Source organism: Dendrobates tinctorius, unplaced genomic scaffold (genome assembly GCF_039654945.1).
Source record: "Dendrobates tinctorius isolate UK_male_01 unplaced genomic scaffold, ASM3965494v1 ptg000028l, whole genome shotgun sequence".
In the NCBI taxonomy this organism is placed as follows: Eukaryota; Metazoa; Chordata; class Amphibia; order Anura; family Dendrobatidae; genus Dendrobates; species Dendrobates tinctorius.
Genome location: NW_027361696.1, coordinates 76,800,694 through 76,821,061, shown reverse-complemented (window position 1 = coordinate 76,821,061; position 20,368 = coordinate 76,800,694). Strand labels below are relative to the sequence as shown.

Sequence of the window (20,368 nt, the reverse complement as noted above, 5' to 3'; positions counted from 1 at the left end):
TAGGTTTGACTGAATAAGTCCTTACTGTTGAGAAAGGGAGTAGGTATATGCAACATTTGTAGACTTCTTAGTTTGTGTGAAGGAGGTCTTTTTGCTGATCTGACAGTAGATGGCGATGTTGTGTAAAGTTTCCTTGCTTAATGTATTGTAAAAGAAAAAGTCTCTCTTGTAATTTCAGTTTTGTTACTTCTTCCTGATGCAGTGCTGAATGACTGTGCATTTTTCATTTACCTCATGTTCTGAGAAGTAAAAACTTGTTATCCCATGTATTCTGCTCTGTGAAGTTTTCTACTGCAACTGTGCAACAGGGAGGACAGAACTTGAAAGGACTCTGACAGTGAACGTAAGTGTACTGCTGCGCACGCTGCACATGTAGCAGAAGCGACATTGTAGTTCATCTGTGAGGCACCAGGGTGTGGGAACAGTACAGCCCATTGCCACAACTACCACCCTGGCCGCCTTACACCTCTTAAAGGGAATCTGTCAACGGTATTTTTGGGGGTATATTAGGAGAGTTGATAGACACGTTTGTAGGATGCAGCACAGGAGCAGTTAAAGGTGGTGCCATTTGTTCATAGGTTCAAAAACTGCTGACAGGTTCCCTATAATGAATCAGTAGCATCTGTAAAGTGTCATGTGCATCTGATCACCTTGCCACAAATTTTACTCCAGTCAAGAACATGTACTCGAGAGTTAGTGATAGATTAGAGGTGTTGTAGTGTCACACCCCTCATTTTGGCAGAGCTGGACAAAACTGGTGTGAAAACACCAAAAGTTGCAAACATTGTATACAACTCCATGTTTCGCAAACATCTAGCAACTTTTCAAAGTGATTTCCACTGGAATTTTGGTGAATGAGTGTGAATTTTCTGGTAAAAAGGCAAGGCTTGGCATGAAAAGCACACATGTCTGCCACAAAGTAAGCCTAATAATAGCCTAGACAGTCTAAAATGTTCTGATCTTACCAAACAAAATTAACCACTAAAACCGGATCCAATATAAGATGTCAAGTCTGAGAATTGGACAGTGTTGATAAATATGCCCCATTCGCTTCTCTATAACATGGTCTATGCGTCTATGGTTACCTTTTCTTGAGCAGTGCACTGAAGTCGAGTTCTCCGGCATTCTCATCCTTCTGTTCCCCTCTAGAAATGATTTAAGATAATGCAAAATCTCATGTCAGAAAATGAGTGTAGGAAGTGACATAAATATTATTATGTGGATGTATACTTACGTCCTTTTGAAAGATTGCAAAATACTTCCTCCTTCTTCTACCGCTGCCGCTAAAAAGGGATTTATGAATATAGCACTGTCAGTAGATGATTCTGTTGCAAATTTGCAGACATTGTGGGAGAATTAACTGTTTTACTTGTGACGTACCACAGTTAGAGATAATTACAATTTTTGAAGTTTGAATTTGCCAACTTCGCCAAATTTTTCCCAAACATTCGATTCACTGCATTCTTCACATTCCCGGCAAAGATGTGAATAACATTCTGAGTTATCATAGGGCATGTACAAACGACTGTTTTAAAAGGATGAGTGCTACCCGCAGTTTTTACTGATAGTACTCGGACACATGTTATTTTGTGGGTCATGCACATGTCCAATTTTTACCTTAGAGTGAGTGGCCAAGAATTGGCTTGCTCTCATCGATTCATGCCGAATACGTTAAAAAAAATGGACTGCACTTGGATGACATCCGAGTGCAGTTAAATTTTCATGTACTGTTCTAATGGAGATGGTGGATAATCTTTCTTTTTTTCTTTCCATCTCCGAGAAAATTGAATCCCACTCTGATCAGAGTCTGATTAGCATAATCAGATACATTTATAGCATATTGCTTAATATTTAGGGCTACATACCTTCCACGTCAATATTAAAAGAAACGCTATCACATTTGTCTTTGGAAACCACTTCACATCTGTATCCACCTGCATCTGCTGCAACAGCCTTGAGAATCTTCAGTTCAAAATGGTATATCTATGTAAACAGGTATTACATCAGTATCCTATAACCACATCTGCATCTCATCCCTCTCTTTCCAATACTGTCTGGTGGGATTATGCAATAAGGGAGGACAAAGTAGTCTTTGGAGTTTCACTTATATGCTCAATGAAGAACATCACTGACTTTATGGAAACATTAGTTTCTAGGTCTCATACCAGCCAGTCGGGCTCTTATACTAGTGATTCTTGAACCCACATCTTATCGTCTTACCTTCTTCTCCTTCTCAATAGTTTCTTTAAACTGGAACCGAGTGCCACTTTTGCTTCCCAGTTCCAGCCATTTGCCTTTGAACCACTTAATTGATGGCTTCACAGCCAACTGGCTTGCATCAACACTTGCATTTAGAAAAATATCCTTCCCTGTATAGGAAAATAGAAATGTTTTAAATTAAATATGTTATTAATCTGCTCCAAAATTCCTTCTATATTATGTTCATCTACAGATAAAAACGCATGTTCATCTGCGTGCAATAGCCCAACAGATTTCCTATGTTTCCTAACCCTACAGCTTATACAGTACCTATGCCTTAAAGGGAACCTATCACCTTGTTTTCCCAATATAAAATATGACCATCCCCTTTATGCAATCTTTTACAGAAATGTGGTATGCTGCATGTAAATCCTCAATCCCATCTGCAGATCCCAAAAATGACCTCTTATTATACCCACAGATGGTGCCGTCCGGTGAAATGGGCGTCTCTGGTCTTGATCCGGCGTCTCCCTTCTTTTCACAATCGACGCCCTCCTGCGCTCTGTCATGTCAATGACGTATCCTACACGATCCATACAGTGTTCCCCAATCACACTCCTGCACAGACTCACTTCTCTCTGCCAAAGTATTGTAATAAGCATGTGCCGGGGAAGGCCAAAGACCGCCGATGAAGCGTACGCGCACTTTAGTACTTTGCTCTGCTCTCGGCAGGGCAGAGGGAAATATTCTTGCACAGGAACACAATGGAGGACACGTTTGTCTACTTTCCAGCCGCAAGCCTTTTTTTAGCTGGATCAAAAATGTAGTTTGCACAACTTTTTTTTTTTTTGGCCCAAAAGTGGATGGTAAGTGGATTCATTTTTTTTAAGATTTGAAGTCGATGAGAAATAGATCAAAATGGACGGTCTTCATTTATGTTATCAGTTAATGGATTTGTGTTTTAGCACTGTGCATACCCAGAACACCAGATGTGTTCCAAGATACTGCTAAGAAAAAACAGATCCATTTTAAAAGGTACAGACTTGGATGCAGAACAGAAATACTACAGCCTAATTCATCATTTGCATTTTTTTTACTTTTCTTTTTTGTCTTGCGGGATTAGCTGCCATTTTTGGTACCAAATTCATCAAAATGGCTCTCGCAATTCATAAATTTGGTGCAAATGAAAAAAAATGGCTTTTTCCTGTCTTGAACTGTTTTTTTTTAGACTCTTGGCAAGAAAAGTAATACGTTGGTGGTAAAAGTTGAAAAATTGTGGCAAAATTTTGGCATACTCAAAAATACATCAGGAGGGGACTGGAGTGAAATTGTGGCAAATTTAGCAATTTTATTTTTGAAAAGTCTCAATCGCTGAATCAGGCTAAACGATTTGGAATTGCTATAGTCCGTGCACAAAGTGAGAAAACAAAAACAGGCGATCACCGATCACATATACAATAGACCTAAAAAAGGCGCAATTAAAATAATGAATTGGGTTCAAACTAAATAAAACTCACAAAACATACAAAACTAGAGCAAAACAAGTGCAACTGCAAGGATTAATTGGGGTCAAAGTATCCATTTGAAAAATAGATGGATTTATTTAAAGATAAAAACAGAAATTTTTGTTCCATTTGTTAGGGATCAATTTTTTCTTAATTACTTACAAAAATAAGGACAACTGGATATGTGAATAGCGCCCTACATTTTTTTGCTTCAACACACTGGAATCAAGAACTTGTCACTTATAATTAAAGGAGCACACTGACCAAAAAATGATAAACTGTGTTATGCCTAGTGCAGGGCAACATTAGACACAGGGGTTCTTTGCTGCATTCAGTTAAATCTTTTGTACCACACTTACCAGCTTCAACTGTTATATTTTCTGGTGACTTAATAAATAATCCTGCAAGTTCAGGGGCGCGTTCTTCAGGATTTGTGTCTAGAAGTCAAACAAAAACATTATTATGAGTTTCAACATGTATTCTTGGTATTACATTGATAAACTCTGGTAGGAAAATGGGACTTAATTCCCATTGTTCTTAAACTCAAAGTATAGGAGCTCTTTGGTTGTTTCAACCTTTGTTTGCTCCGTGATACTTTTCCTGGCCGCAAAATAAGTTTTTAGGTTTTGATAAATTAAAATCAAAATTTATAGAAGTTACATATTTCAATCATCAAATGGCACTGATTTCCCAAATTCAGTATCAGTCCTAGATGCCCCCTGAAGTTTTTACTTCGGGTTATGTTTGATACAGGACAGAGTTGTGGGACTAGCTCATTTAGATAGCTAATCCTAATGCTCTATCTATACACTGGCCTTTATGGAGAAGAGAGCCGGCTTAGCAAGTGATAAAAAGCCAATCATCTGGCTCCTTTCACGCATACTACTTGTCAGGAACACCGCACTGAACTTGCTCACTGAGCCAGTGCGCGTGTCCTGGGTAAAGCGAACAGTGCTCAAAGATACCTGTGGAGCAGGCAGCAGCCGAGTAGATGCGTACTTCAGAGCCGCAGGACCTGAAGCACGTGACTGCTAGGGGCGTGGCCTAAAGTCCACAGAGCTAGGAGCTGCAAGATAACTCCTAGCAGGGTAACTGTGAGACAAAGTTACCAGGGGGCATAGACAGGGAGAATAGTCAGGACGTAGCCAGTGAGTCACACACAGAGATAGCTGCAAAGGTACAACAGGGGCGAGCAGAGAGTAGTCAGGTCACAGGCAATGAGTCATACACAGAGATAATAACGCTTTACAAAATCAACAGGCAAACTCACAACGGGAAACAGAACCGGGTCAGAACCATATAAACAAGCTATAGCAACAAACAGGCACACAGGGGTCAGCACACTAGGCCAAAGGCAAAAGTATAACTGGCAGGGATTGAAGCTTCCCAGGGGTTTAAGAAGCTCTCCCAGAACCAGAAAGAGGCCACAATCATTAACCCATGGTGTGCAGGACAAAACCTGCACCGAGCTCCAGACATTAACCCCAGGTATGCAGCTCAAAAACCTGCACTGGGATCATGACACTACTGATGACTCTACACAACAAGCTCTCCCCTGTGTCATACAATCCAGAAATTGAACTGCAGGGGAGTCGAGGCTGACACTGATATTGGGAGATTTGACACCTTTGTTTTTTGCACACATCTAAAGATCTCATACTGTGTGCATACTTATTAGGCAAGTAAGTATTTTGACCATATCGTCAATTTTATGCAGATTTTCCAACTAGAAGTTGTATGAACTTTAAGTTTTATTGAATGTAGCAGGTCAGGTTATGTGTATTTGTGTAATCAATGAGGGTGAGGCTTAAGGATAAAAGACCCTTTATCAAGATGTGCAGAATTATTAGGCAGCTTGTTTTTCTCAGGCACAAAATGGAGCAAATCAGAGATTTATCTGTCACTGAAAAGTCAAAAATTGTTAAGCCTTACAGAGGGATACAAAAGTGCTAAGATATTGGGGCGTGATCACAGAACCATCAAATGTTTTGTTGCAAATAATCAACAGGGCCACAAAAAAAATTGTTGAGAAAAAAAAACCCACATTGCCTGCTAACAGTTTGTGAAGAATCAAACGTGAAGTGACTAGGAAGCCATTATCTTCCAGTGCTTTCATAGTTATGTACAAGGTGTTCAGTGCTTAGACACACGGCCAAGGCAAGGAAGGTATAAACCTGACCACCACTGATCAAGACACAGAAGTATGAGGTGTTCAGAGCTCAGAAACATGGTCAAGGTAAGGAGGCTGAACCCAACAACCACTGAAAAAGACACAGAACTACAAGATGCTTAATTCTCAGAGACGCAGCCAAGGTAGGAAAGGCTCAAACCTGACCACCACTGAACAAGACACAGAAGTACAAGGTGTTCAGTGCTCAGAGACATGGTCAAGGTAAAAAAGGCTGAAATCCGGCCAGCACTGAACATGACACAGAAGTTGAAACATCAAGACTGGGCTAAGAAATATCTGAAGACAGATTGTTCAAAGATTTTATGGACTGATGAGACGAGTGACTCCTGATGGACCAGATGGACGGGCCATGGATGGATCAGTAATGGGCACCGACCTCCACTTCGACTCATATGCCAGCAAGGTGGAGGTGGTCACTGCTCTGGGATGGTATTTTTAAAGAGGAGCTAGTTGGACATTTTCAGGTTTAAATGGTCTTAAAATCTATTCTAAAACCTACTGCCAGTTTACTACAATAGTTTTTAGACACTTTTTTCAAGTAGTGGTACAGAAAAAAGTCTGCATCTTTTAATGAAAGCTTTCCCTCTCTCTGCTTCTTCTCATTGCTGGCGACATATCTCCCAACCCTGGAACCCCACAGCTTATACCTCCCATTATTACCCCTTCTATCATTCCAAAACAAACGCAAACACCAGAAATCTTTCCCACCTCAAATCCGTGCCTATCACAACCACCACCCTGCTCCCACTCTCTGGATCACTCTGGAATACCCGCTCCGTCTGCAATAAACTCCATGTGATTCACGACCTCTTTACCTCTCATAATTTTTCCTTCCTTGGCCTCACCGAAACACGGCTGACACCCTCCGACACTGCCTCCCCTGCTGCGCTTAGTTATGGCAGCCTCCACTTCACCCACACTCCTCGCTCTGGCAACAGACATGGCGGAGGAGTGGGCCTTCTCCTTTCTTCCAACTGCACCTTCAACCCAATCCCACCTCTTCCCTCCCTTGTCCTCCCCTCTTTTGAAGTCCACTCTGTCCGCATCTGTTCTCCCTCCAACCTCCAAGTGGCCATCATATACCGACCTTCGGGCCCGACCACTGCGTTCATTGACCAATTATCTACCTGGATCCTTCACTTCCTCTCTGCTGACATTCCCACCATCATCATGGGTGACTTCAACATCCCCATTGACACCCACCAGTCAGCTGCCTCCAAACTCATGTCCCTTACTTCATCTTTTGGACTTACTCAGTGGTCCTCCTCAGCCACCCACACAGACGGACACACATTAGACCTGGTCTTCACCCGCCTCTGCTCTCTTTCTAACTTCACCACCTCCCCTCATCCTCTATCTGACCACAATCAACTCACTTTCTCATCCATGTCCTCTTCACCTGTCAACCATGTCCAGCAACATGCACACCCCTGCAGAAACCTCGCACATCTAGACACTCGCACACTCTCTGACTCTATCCTACCACTGTCCTCCATAGCTTCACTCCACGACACAGACACTGCCACTACTTTCTACAATGCCACTTTTGCATCAGCCATCGACTCGGTCGCTCCAGTCATGCATAACAGAGTGTGACGAATCAATAGACAACCCTGGCACAATAACATCACTAAAAAGCTTCAGCAAGCATCCAGAATTGCAGAACGGCGCTGGAAGAAAACGCATTTGCAAGACAACTTCACTGCACTAAAACAAGCAACATTTGCATTCAAATCTGCCCTCACCTCTGCTAGACAGGCCTACGTCACATCCCTTGTATCTTCCTTATCCCACAACCCCAAACAGTTGTTCAATACTTTTAACTCCCTCCTCCACCCACCACTGCCCCCTCCGACTTCCCTAATCTCTGCTGAGGACTTTGCCGCACACTTCAAAAACAAGATAGACCAAACAGGGCAAGTCTTTATTGCTCAACCACCACAACCTCTTTGCATACCAGACCAATGCCCAAACCCCATAACCTCCTTATCTAACATTACTGAAGGGGAGCTTGCTCATCTTCTCTCCAAATCACACCTCACCACTTGTGCACTTGACCCGATCCAATCCCACCTCCTCCCCAACATCACCATCACTCTTATCCCATCCCTAACCCACCTCTTCAACCTATCACTAACTTCTGGTACCATCCATTCTGCTTTGAAACAAACCACAAAAATACCTATCCTTAAAAAGCCATCCCCCGATCCAACAGCCACGTCCAGCTATTGCCCAATATTGCTGCTCCCATTCGCTTCTAAACTCCTAGAGCAGCATGTCCACGCTGAACTTTGCTCCCACCTCTCATCTAACTTGCTCTTTGACAATCTACAATCTGGCTTCTGCCCCCATCATTCCACTGAGTCAGCCCTCACCAAAATTACCAACGACCTACTTACAGCCAAAGCTAACGGACAATACTCTATACTCCTCCTTCTAGACCTGTCCTCTGCTTTCGACACAGTTGACCACTGCCTCCTATTATGATCCTCTTCACCTTTGGCATCAAAGACCTTGCCCTATCCTGGATCTCCTCATACCTTTCCAACCGCAAATTCAGTGTCTCCCACTCCCACACTACCTCCTCATCCCACCCTCTCTCTGTTGGAGTCCCCCAAGGCTCTGTCCTGGGGCCCCTACTCTTCCCAATCTATACACTTGGCCTGCGGCAACTCATAAAGTCCCATGGATTCCAATATCACCTTTATGCCAAAGATACTCAGATCTACCTCTCTGGCCCAGGCGTCACCTCTCAGCTCTCCAAAATCCCAGACTGTCTGCCATATCCTCCTTCTTCTCCTCTCGCTTCCTCAAACTCAATGTGGACAATTCTGAACTAATCATCTTTCCCCCATCCCACAGATCTTCCTTACCCGACCTTTCTATAACAATTGACAACGTCACGCTTTCCCCCATAATGGAGGTCCGCTGCCTCGGAGTAACCCTTGTCTCTGCCCTGTCCTTCAAACCGAACATCCAAGCTCTCTCCACCTCCTGTCGACTCCAGCTCAAAAATATCTCCAGAATCCGTCCCTTCCTCAACCCTCAATCTACTAAACTACTTGTGCATGCCCTCATCATCTCCTGCATCGACTACTGCAACATCCTTTCCTGTGGCCTCCCTGCTAACACCCTTGCACCTTTCCAGTCCATCCTCCACTCTGCCGCCTGACTAATTCATCTCTCTCCTCGCTACTCCTCTGCTTCTCCCCTCTGCAAATCTCTTCACTGGCTCCCATTCCCTCAGCGTATCCAATTCAAATTACTAATACTGACCTACAAGGCCATCTACAACCTGTCTCCTCCATACATCTCTGAACTTATCTCCTGATACTTCCCCTCACGTAATCTCCGGTCCTCCCAAGACCTCCTTCTCTCCTCCACACTTATTCGCTCCTCGCCCAACCGCCTCCAAGACTTCTCCCGAATAGCCCCCATCCTCTGAAATTCCCTGCCCCAACACGTTCGGATATCATCCACACTCGGATCCTTCAGACAGAACCTGAAAACCCACCTTTTCAGGATAGCCTACAGCCTGCAATGACCCCCGCTGCCTCCTCACCACTACTGGAGCTACCGCCTCATAATCACTGGAGCTGCTGCAAACCCCCAACCTACTGTCTCCTTCCCCACCATCCTGTATCATGTAAGCTCGAAAGGGCAGGGTTCTCTCTACCCTCTATATCAGTCTGTGATTGTTAGTTTGCTTACTGTAAGTGATATCTGTAATTCATATGTAACCCCTTCTCATGTACAGCACCATGAAATCAATGGTGCTATATAAATAAATAATAATAATAAAATGAAGATTGTTCTGCAGGACAATACTCTGTCTCAGCATCGAAGTCTCCACTGCTTGGTGCCACTAAATGCCTTAAAGAATAATGGCATGGCCCCTTCTTCGCCTGATCTAAACCCTACTGAGAACTTGTTGGCCCTTCTTAAATGGAGATGTATGGGAAGGATAAACACCCCCTGTATTATATGTGTCTAGGCGGCTGTGGTTGGTGCTGCTCATGAAGTTGAATGTCAACAGATTAACAAAGTGACAGACTCCATAGGCTTATGACTATTATTGAAAAGAAAGGCGGCAATATTATTATATTGGGTACTGATATATTTTTTTTAAAATGTCATTAGTCTATTTTGTACATTTTGAGTTGTTTGGTTATAATTTTCAGTTTAATACATAAAAATGACCAATTTAGATGGAACATTTTTTGTTTTTCATTTAGTTGCATAACACAGATATTCTCCTAAGAATGACAAAACCCTCACTTTTACCTTCTTAAATATTCAGGTTTCAGGCTTATCAACCTTTTGGATTTTATGACAGGACTGAAGTTATTCAGTAATAAAATTAATCATCAAAAATTCAAATTGCCTAATAATTGTGCACAAAGTGTATTTTCAAACTGCACAGGCACTTTAATATTTTTTATTAGGTTTGTGCCAAGCTAGATATTTGAAATTTGAAAAATTATGTCCACTTTTTCGATGAGGTCATGGTTATTAATAATTTTTTTTTTGCAGGGAATCTTTCCTTTTGGTGATCGAAAAGGTTTTTTTATATATACAGTATATTATAGTAAAAAGGTCAGCAATGTTTTTTTCTTTTTCAGGATCAACTGATTTATGTCTTTTTTATTCCATCATGTAACGACATGGTTCCATTTTGCCATTATTTCAGTAGTTACTTTGCAATGAATAGTAATGTCCACATGCTTCAGTGACGTTACGATGGCTCTTTCTTGTCCTTTAGCTTGATAGTTTTAGCTTGTATGATGAAAAATTATCTTAACCAAATATGACTGTAGGAATAAAATCTTGGCCATATCTTTCTTCTTAGCACATTCACGTTTGGTGGAAGATATTATCTTGAAGCTCTTTCAATATTATCAAGTTGTCTTCTATATCGTCCAAAAGGTTCAGAATTTCCTTGAAGTTTGATAGTTGCGGATTTCTTTCGGTGTTCACGTTGACTAAGCAGTCTGACAGTATGTGATATTTACCTTTGCAAAAAAAAAAAAACTTACCGTCCACTGGAAGTTCTCCATCAAGGGCTTCTGCAAATCAAAGAAGGAAATTGACAAAATAAATTAGTAATGCAAATAGTAATGAGAACCTTTCTATTCATTTTTGCCTGAAGAAGAATCTTGATGTTCATGACATGGATAGATCCTAGGCTCATGGAACGATCTTTTTTTTGCCACGGTGATCATTTTCTGTCTTCCTGTTCTGCTTGATGATATCGCACACTATTCATACCCAACTCGAAAATAATTCTTCCATCTCATCACTCAACCCGGGAAGCACTGCAGACTTCGATGACTTCATTGATGACAGTTTGAAAACTTTGACGTGCAGCCATGCATAATCAGCACATATAACACAAAAACCACATGTAGTATAGAAACGACACATACAACAGAGATTAAATGATGACTAAATTATAATTATAATAGGGTATTAATAAATTATCAATGTATATTATGTAGTTATCTGAGCATATTTTTTGAATGAATATGGAAATTGAACGAAAGCTATAATCAGAAAATTACCTTTTGTGAAACCGTTGTGTGCGACATTTTTTTTTATACTTGGCAATTTTTTTTTCTTACATTACTATTTTTATTTAAAAAAAAAATTGTGAAACCCAGATTCTCTGATAAGAGTCGTAGTCACTACCCAGCGACTGTGAGAAGCAGTCATTTTACTGCTATTCACAGACGCTACATACAGATTTGAGGAATATGGACTACATCGGAACTGCGTGGCAACATTTTGGGCAATAAACTGGTGAATGATGGAGTGTATATTGTCTTTGTTTCTGTCTTCTTGTGTTTTCAGCCATCCTCTTCTGGACTCCGTTCGATTATATCGGACCTGCATGAGATTTTTTTTTTCAATAAATTGGTGAACAAGGGATAATGTGTAGAAGTCTTTAAACAAATAAAGTGTTTTTTTTCTATGTGTGAGTATTTATTTTTTATTACCTGGTTAGTAATGGGGGTGTTCAATAAACACCTACAAATTACTAAACCCAGGAATTGATGGTAGCTGTTGTTTTTGACAAATCAACTATCAATAACCCGATTGCCACCACACCAGGGCAGTTGGGAAGAGCCGGGCAAAGCATGAGAATTGGCACATTTAATGTGATGCCCCAAATTCTGAGTCGGCTGCAGTCTTGTATTTTTAGGCTGCAAAGGGCTGACTAACCATGGACCTTCCCAGCCTTATAATATAAGTTTACAACTGTGTGCTTTACCTTGCCTGGTTATTAAAAATAGATTGGTCCCCAAGACTTTTTTTTAAATTATTTATTTATTAAAACCAGGCTAAAAACACCTGCATAAATGCAATAAACCCTACCTATATGCCTCTAATCAAAACTATCCTTCCTTCACCAGCTATCCCTACACTAAATGCAGGTAACAGTGGTTCTACTAGAGAAAAGACAGTATGTAGCCCAGAAAAAGACTTTTGTTTTAATGGTGCAGCAGTGGTATACAAGTACTGCAGTAGTAATGAAATGCTACCTATATGCCTGCTCTAATGTAAGTTCTCCCTCCTAGATCATCTCTCTCTGAACTGCTTCCAGAGGAGCATGTGCCGTGCATTGCATCACCAGATCTTATATAAGACAAAAATCTGGGGTGTGCTGAAACGTCTTGTTTGGATTTTACAGGATAAAATAAGCAATTATTCTACTTGTGATTTCTTGGATTTCTTTCCATTGGCTGTCTAGCAGCCACAAAACATACGATACTCGCCGAATAACGAGCATACCTGAGCACCCCATGCTTAATTGAGTATCGACCAGTGACGAGCATTCTTGCTCATCACTAACTGTAATATGTAAAAAAAAAATTAAAAATATTAAATTTAATAAAAAACCTTTATCTCATTTTCTGATGATAGCTTCCCTTGAAATGTTCCACTATGTCATACTGAGCACAGAACTTGGATTATATTTTAATGATATATTAGTTTCAATTTTATGTCAAATTTATTATGGCAAATTACAATTTAGGACATCAGAACTGATGTAGAGTTATTTTCTTTACATTATTGCAGGATTTGACAATGGTTTGTGGGGACATCTGGGCAAGAGATCATATGGTATAAATAGAGAGAGGGAGCCCAAATCATATGCTCCACCAGGGTAGGAGATCCTCGTCTAAGCCCTTTTATTGAACTTTGGGTCAACTGAAGTTCTTCTGTGAAGCATAGTCTTGTTAAGGGTCTCACATTGGAAAGTTAGCGACCCCCCATTTTTCAAGGACCGTATAGCAGTCATATGGTCACACCCTACGCTGCGCAAGACCTTTGAAGGAAGGCTAGAAAGACTTGAAACTCTTAAAAATTAGTATAAAATCAGGGCCGGCCCGAACGTATAGGCGAACTAGGCGGCCGCCTAGGGCGCCGACCCAAAGGGGGCGCCAGAGAAAAAATTATAAAAAATCTTTTCAAAAGGCAAAAAGTTTTAATTAAAACATATTTAAGGGCAAATATGACGCAAGAGAGGTTGGTTGGGTGGGCAACAATTTCGATAGAATCTGAAGTTGTTAAACAAATTAATCTCGGTGACTTAGTGTCATCCTTTTCAAAAAAAAAGGCAAGGAAACAAAAATTTTAATTACCTATGGTCGTTTTTGTTTTGTGTTATTGATTACTTTGTATATATTTGTCCTATACAACTTCTCAGAAGATTAAAGAGTTAGGAGAGAGTTAATTAATCATTGTTGTTGTGGTTTATTTTGCTCCTAAATTTATATCCCAAGTTTTCATCTACTGCCAAGAATAGTAGGGGCGCAACAAAATAGTTTCGCCTAGGGCGCCGTAATCTCTCGGGCCGGCCCTGTATAAAATACCACTGTAACAACTAGAGGAATGCCTAAATTATAATGCCATAGCGTGTACAAATAATACTACTGCTATACACTGCCTAAATACCAGTAGCCATCTGGCCCTAGGTTCAAGTTTTCAAGATTAACATCTGAGATTTACAAGTAAATATTTTAAGGAAAGTGATAGAAGACCGAGGGCAATTTCCCCCTTTGCCTTTCCTAAAATTGGTCCTGCAGTATTGTAAAACAACACTCAAATTGGTGAAGCATGCACATCAGAATTGATTGGAGCTATGCCTGCTGTTAATCAGCACACACTGGTGGCATTTATAAAACCTGGGTTCCACAAATTAGGCACATCATTTTTTAGAATTAAATAAAAACTTTAATTATAAACTATAATTTGTTGGGATTAGCTTTAGCAACTTTTTTTTTAATGAGGGCTTTCATAAATATCAACCACAGTTTCAGTTTCTTTAACCCCTTAACCCTTTCATTTTTGCGTTTTCGTTTTTTGCTCCCCTTCTTGCCAGAGGCATAACTTTTTAATTTTTGGGCAATATGGCCGTGTGAGGGCTTGTTTTTTGCAGGATGAATTGTATTTTTGAACGACACCATTGGTTTTAGCATATCAGTGAGGTGAAAGTACAAAAATGTGCAATTCCACAATTGTTTTTTGTATTACTTTTTTACTATGTTCACTAAATGCTAAAACTGACCTGCCGTTATGATTCTCCAGGTCCTTACGAGATCATAGACACAAAACATGTCTAGGATCTTTTTTAGCTAAGTTATGAAAAAAATTCCAAAGTGTGTTAAAAAAAAATAACGCCAAATTCCGATACCCATGGCTCCACCATTTTTTGTGATCTGGGGTTGGGTGAGGGCTTATTTTTTGCTCACTGAGCTGACAATTTTAATGATACCATTTTGATGTAGATACAATCTTTTGATCACCCATTATTGCACTTTAATGCAATGCTGTGGTGATCAAAAAAACGTAATTCTGGCATTTAGAATTTTTTTCTTGTTACGCGGCTTAGAGATCAGATTAATCCTTTTCTTTATTTTGATAGATTGGGGGATTCTGAACGCGGCGATACCTTATATGTGTATGTTTGATTTTTTTAATTGTTTTATTTTGAATGGGGTGAAAAGGGGGTGAGTTGAACTATTTTCTTATTTTTTTAATATTTTCAAAAACATTTTCTTTTTACTTTTGTCATGCTTTAATAGTCTACATGGGAGACAAGAAGCTGCCATAACCCGATCGGCTCTGCTACAGACAGGCAATGATCAGATCACCAGGCAGCGCTCATAGCAATCCAGCAGTGACAACCATAGAGGTCTGCTGGAGACCTCTGGTTGTCATGTCAACCCATCGGCTACCCGCGGTCTTGTGACACGGGCGCCGATGGGCGGGATTTCTGGCGCACTTGCAGGAAGCGTGTGTTAAATGCTGCTGTCAGAGTTTGACAGTGGCATTTAACTAGTTAACAGCCATGGGTGGATCACAATTCCACCCACAGCTGTTTGAGGCACATGTCAGCTGTTCAAAACAGCTGACATATGTCAAAAAAATGTTAGTTTAGCACCAGAGCCCACATGAAAGGGAAGGAGTCCGACATTGGCTGACTATTACGCCCGATGTCGGAATGAGGTAAAAATCTTCCATATGGTTTCAGAAATATGGACCTTTATATTCTGTGCTAATTTTTCCAGGCTTTACTAAGGAGGCGTGTTTCACAGGATCTTCTGGGGTGTGTCTTTAGGCTGCCCTGCATAATTACCCTGTGAGCAACGCCCCTTTGGAAAAGATTAAAATTAACACATAATAAAAAGATGTATATCTCTGGAAGCATATGAAAAATATTAAAAACAAAAAAGTTTGATGCTCAAGGGAGCAGCAGGAAGCAGGAATAAATTGAAAGCAAAAATAGAACACTTGACTTCTTTATTCATATACCGTATATATACACATATATGCAGTACAGACCAAAAGTTTGGACACATCTTCTCATTCAAAGTGTTTTCTTTATTTTCATGACTATGAAAATTGTAGATTCACTCTGAATGCATCAAAACTATGAATTAACACATGTGGAATTATATAATTAACAAAAAAGTGTGAAACAACTGAAAATATGTCTTACATTCTAGGTTCTTCAAAGTAGCCACCTTTTGCTTTGATTACTGCTTTGCACACTCTTGGCATTCTCTTGATGAGCTTCAAGAGGTAGTCACTGGAAATGGTTTTCACTTCACAGGTGTGCCCTGTCAGGTTTAATAAGTGGAATTTCTTGCCTTATAAATGGGGTTGGGACCATCATTTGTGTTGTGCAGAAGTCTGATGGTTACACAGCTGATAGTCCTACTGAATAGACTGTTAGCTGCTTTTTTCTTTCCATAATACAAATTCTAAGTAAAGAAAAACAAGTGGCCATCATTACTTTAAGAAATGAAGGTCAGTCAGTCCGAAAAATTGGGAAAACTTTGAAAGTGTCCGCAAGTGCAGTGGCAAAAACCATCAAGCGCTACAAAGAAACTGGCTCACATGAGGACTGCCCCAGGAAAGCAAGACCAAGAGTCACCTCTGCTGTGGCGGATAAGTTCATCCAAGTCACCAGCCTCAGAAATCGCAGGTTAACATCAGCTCAGATTAGAGACCAGGTCAATGCCACACAGAGTTCTAGCAGCAGACACATCTCTACAACAACTGTTAAGAGGAGACTTTGTGCAGCAGGCCTTCATGGTAAAATAGCTGCTAGGAAACCACTGCTAAGGACAGGCAACAAGCAGAAGAGACTTGTTTGGGCTAAAGAACACAAGGAATGGATATTAGACCAGTGCAAATCTGTGCTTTGGTCTGATGAGTCCAAATTTGAGATCTTTGATTCCAACCACCGTGTCTTTGTGCGACGCAGAAAAGGTGAACGGATGGACTCTACATGCCTGATTCCCATCGTGAAGCATGGAGGAGGAGGTGTGATGGTGTGGGGGTCTTTGCTGGTGACACTGTTGGGGATTTATTCAAAATTGAAGACATACTGAACCAGCATGGCTACCAGAGCATCTTGCAGCGGCATGCTATTCCATCCGGTTTGCGTTTAGTTGGACCATCATTTATTTTTTAACAGGACAATGACCCCAAACACACATCCAGGCTGTGTAAGGGCTATTTGACCAAGAAGGAGAGTGATGGGGTGCTATGCCAGATGACCTGGTCTCCACAGTTACCTGACCTGAACCCAATTGAGATGGTTTGGGGTGAGCTGGACCGCAGAGTGAAAGCAAAAGGGCCAACAAGTGTTAAGCATCTCTGGGAACTCCTTCAAGACTATTGGAAGACCATTTCTGGTGACTACCTCTTGAAGCTCATCAAGAGAATGCCAAGAGTGTGCAAAGCAGTAATCAAAGCAAAAGGTGGCTACTTTGAAGAACCTAGAATATAAGACATATTTTCAGTTGTTTCACACTTTTTTGTTAATTATATAATTACACATGTGTTAATTCATAGTTTTGATGCATTCAGAGTGAATCTACAATTTTCATAGTCATGAAAATAAAGAAAACTCTTTGAATAAGAAGGTGTGTCCAAACTTTTGGTCTGTACTGTATATATATATATATATATATATATATATATATATATATGTATAAAAGTATTAGTTTAGGTTAATTTATAAAATCAGGGTCAGAATGGGAACCACAGGATACTTTGGTGGGCTTGGGCTCAAAAGTCCACGCGTCCACTTTGAAACCAATTTGGAGTCTATTACAAATTCTTCCGAACATATCAGTCTAGTAGTCATCTCACCATCAAAGCATTTTTTGATTTGTGATTTCTTGGTCTACAACTTTTTGGCCATTATATTGTAAAGTCAGATCTAAACTTTGATATAAGCTTTTCTTTTGTCAATAAAGTTTACGCCATAAAATGAGATTTTCAAGACAAGTAAACCTTTTCCTGTAGAGATGGAAACATATTACACATCAATGACATTAACATACTGCCTAGCTACATATTGACCACACACTACATTTACAAAATACCAAAAAACAAATTTTAACAGTTGACAATTTTTGGAATATACATATAAAATACAATCAACATATATGGGACAAACTAAGGCATAACCCAATGACATCAAACACCACATTGATCAATAAAACCATCAAATACACGATGTTTTAGGTATATTTCAGATCCAGTTTTATTAGTTTTTTATTGATTGTACAAGAAAGCTGCTTCATTATTTTTCCTTTAGCCATTGTGTGATTTCACCATAATTGGGTTGATGTTTTGCATTTTTTTATTTTTTATCTGTGGTATTGTCAATGGGGTTTTCAAACTGAACCTGTCAGAAACTACTACACCCCAAAACCATTTATATATCTGAGTAAGCCTTTGAAAGATAAGCAAGTTGATTTTTTTTTATCCCACAACGATTTTCCAGCAACAAGAAATTGTGTTTAGACATTTAGCATATGGAAGTGCATTGGGGCTTGATGATGCACTTTGCAGCTCATGCTGTATTCCTTGCCTGGCTCCACTCTCCTCTTGGCTATTGACAGTCTCTTGACTCCAACGCCAGGCAAGAAATATAGTGTGAGGCTGAGGAGCTGGAAGTGCATCATCAAGCCCCAATGAACTTCCGGATACATACAGTTTATATAGAAAGTCAAAATGTGATTTCCTGTTGTGGGAGCATCATTTTAGGGTCATATCTTTTAAAGGTCTATATATTCATAAATGGTTGGATCGTGTCAAAACTGGAGAAAGGTGGAGGTAAATTTGTAATGTCAATGGTGTCAAATACGGAAGGAGACTGTAGATATTCCATTGGAGTTTATTTATCAACACGTTTCGAAGCACACCTGCTTCTTCTTCAGGAAAAAAAAACAAAGATTTTGTGGTTTGTCCTGAGGAAGAAGCAGGTGTGCTCGAAACGCGTTGATAAATAAACCCCAATTGAATCTCTACGATCTCCTTCTGTATTTGACACCGTTGACATCGCGAAATGACCTTCACTTTATACATGATATACCATTGTATATCTACAGTAGTCTATATCTGTTCAAGCGACTATAGGGGTTGTGACTTTCACAACCCCCCAGGTGAGCATTTCTTCTACCTTTAATCCTTGTTTTACCTGCTCTTTATCTTTCCAGATTTTATTTACGGTCATAAATGGTTGGAGGCATAGGAGTTTTTGAGAGGTTCCCTGTAAGTGAATTCTCAATTCGGAAACTCGAGACAATATAGCTCCTTTGGGGTATGAAATAATAAAAAGTAAAACCCCTTACTTGACTCAAACTAATCTCTAGGTAGTAGAGTATCATTATGGCCGTGGACACAGTTACATGGTGACATAGCCCACGACACTTGACCAAATATTCCTGGCTACATCGCAGCACAATATAAGTAAATGGTGTTGCATTATGAACCCAGGGTACTGCAACTGCAACAAGCAAGTTGTAAAATATTAGACCAAGGGGCTTCGAAATTTAACATCATTCAATTGTATGGCGCTACAATGTAGCAATGAGACATCCCAAACTTTAGTTGCGCAACTGGTGTTGCAGCCAAAGTTGCTGTATAACCCCAGATAAGGGAAACATTTTATTATGTATGCTGCAAAAAGTTTATTTTTTTCACATTTTAGACCAACCCTTGGATCTGCATTGTGAAAATGCATTATTAGTATCTTTACTCTTACCTTTTGGCTCTTCTTTAGGAGCCTCCTTTTCAGCTGGTTTCGCCTCTGGTTTCGCAGCTTGTTTTGCAGGAGCGGCTCCTTTTTTAATTGCTGATGTAGAAAAAAAAGGTTTCTTTTAGTAAAGTCTAACTTTTCTTACTAGGTTACTACAATTAGTTTATATTTCTCTATACATAGCAATTTAATATAGATCACATATCAGAATCCAATATATATCTTGCAGCCTTTATGACTTTAGAACTGCTGTGTGTACACAGTTCTCCATGGTTATTTTTACGGGAGTTTCAAAAATTCAAAACTAATGTCGGTTGTTAGAATTTAAGAAATGGAAAAGCATGGGCTATGATGGGAGACAAAGCGGACTCCCAGGGAAACCAATATAAGCGCAATACAACTTCAATATTAAAGTCACACATTTATTCAATATTTTTTAAAATATAACTTCATACAAAATGGTAACAAGCAAACATTTCATTACAGATGTTAGGGCACAGTGGTGTCTAAGCCAGAAGAATATCATTAGGGGATCATTCGAGTAACAGTAGTAATGGTAAAAATCTCCAAATTTTAGGCACACTCTAGATTAATGGTCATGCTTATATATATCAATAAATATCAACAGTAGAAAAATTAGTCATATGTATGATGGCGAACATCTAGAATGAAATGGCCTCAAAATGATCCCGCTATGTATAAAAACATGTATTGATATTATCAGAGTATGTAAAGTAGCAAATGTGAATATCATAAAACACCCTATAAGGATAGCATTGAAGTAATGGAGGTAAAGGTGTAAAGTACTAGTGTAAAATATCACTGAATATGTACAATGAAAAAACAAGTGGAAATTATACTGTTGTAAATGGAAATAATCGAGATAGAAGTGTAAAGCGCTAATGC

The 20,368-nt window shown here is 39.9% G+C and overlaps 1 protein-coding gene across 2 annotated transcripts in view; it reads right to left on the bottom strand.

Moving 5' to 3' along the window:
• LOC141085560 (myosin-binding protein C, fast-type-like) overlaps positions 1-20,368 on the bottom strand; it is a 157,292-nt gene that overhangs the window by 91,446 nt on the left and 45,478 nt on the right. The window contains exons 2-8 of one of the 2 annotated variants that reach the window (XM_073571014.1): positions 19,469-19,558; positions 10,932-10,961; positions 4,064-4,141; positions 2,221-2,369; positions 1,866-1,983; positions 1,235-1,283; positions 1,086-1,145 (exon numbers count right to left, since the gene is read on the bottom strand). In XM_073571014.1, the coding sequence (XP_073427115.1) occupies positions 1,086-1,145; positions 1,235-1,283; positions 1,866-1,983; positions 2,221-2,369; positions 4,064-4,141; positions 10,932-10,961; positions 19,469-19,558 (574 nt within the window). The remainder of the gene's footprint in view (positions 1-1,085; positions 1,146-1,234; positions 1,284-1,865; positions 1,984-2,220; positions 2,370-4,063; positions 4,142-10,931; positions 10,962-19,468; positions 19,559-20,368) is intronic. The other variant, XM_073571015.1, reaches the window with a different exon arrangement.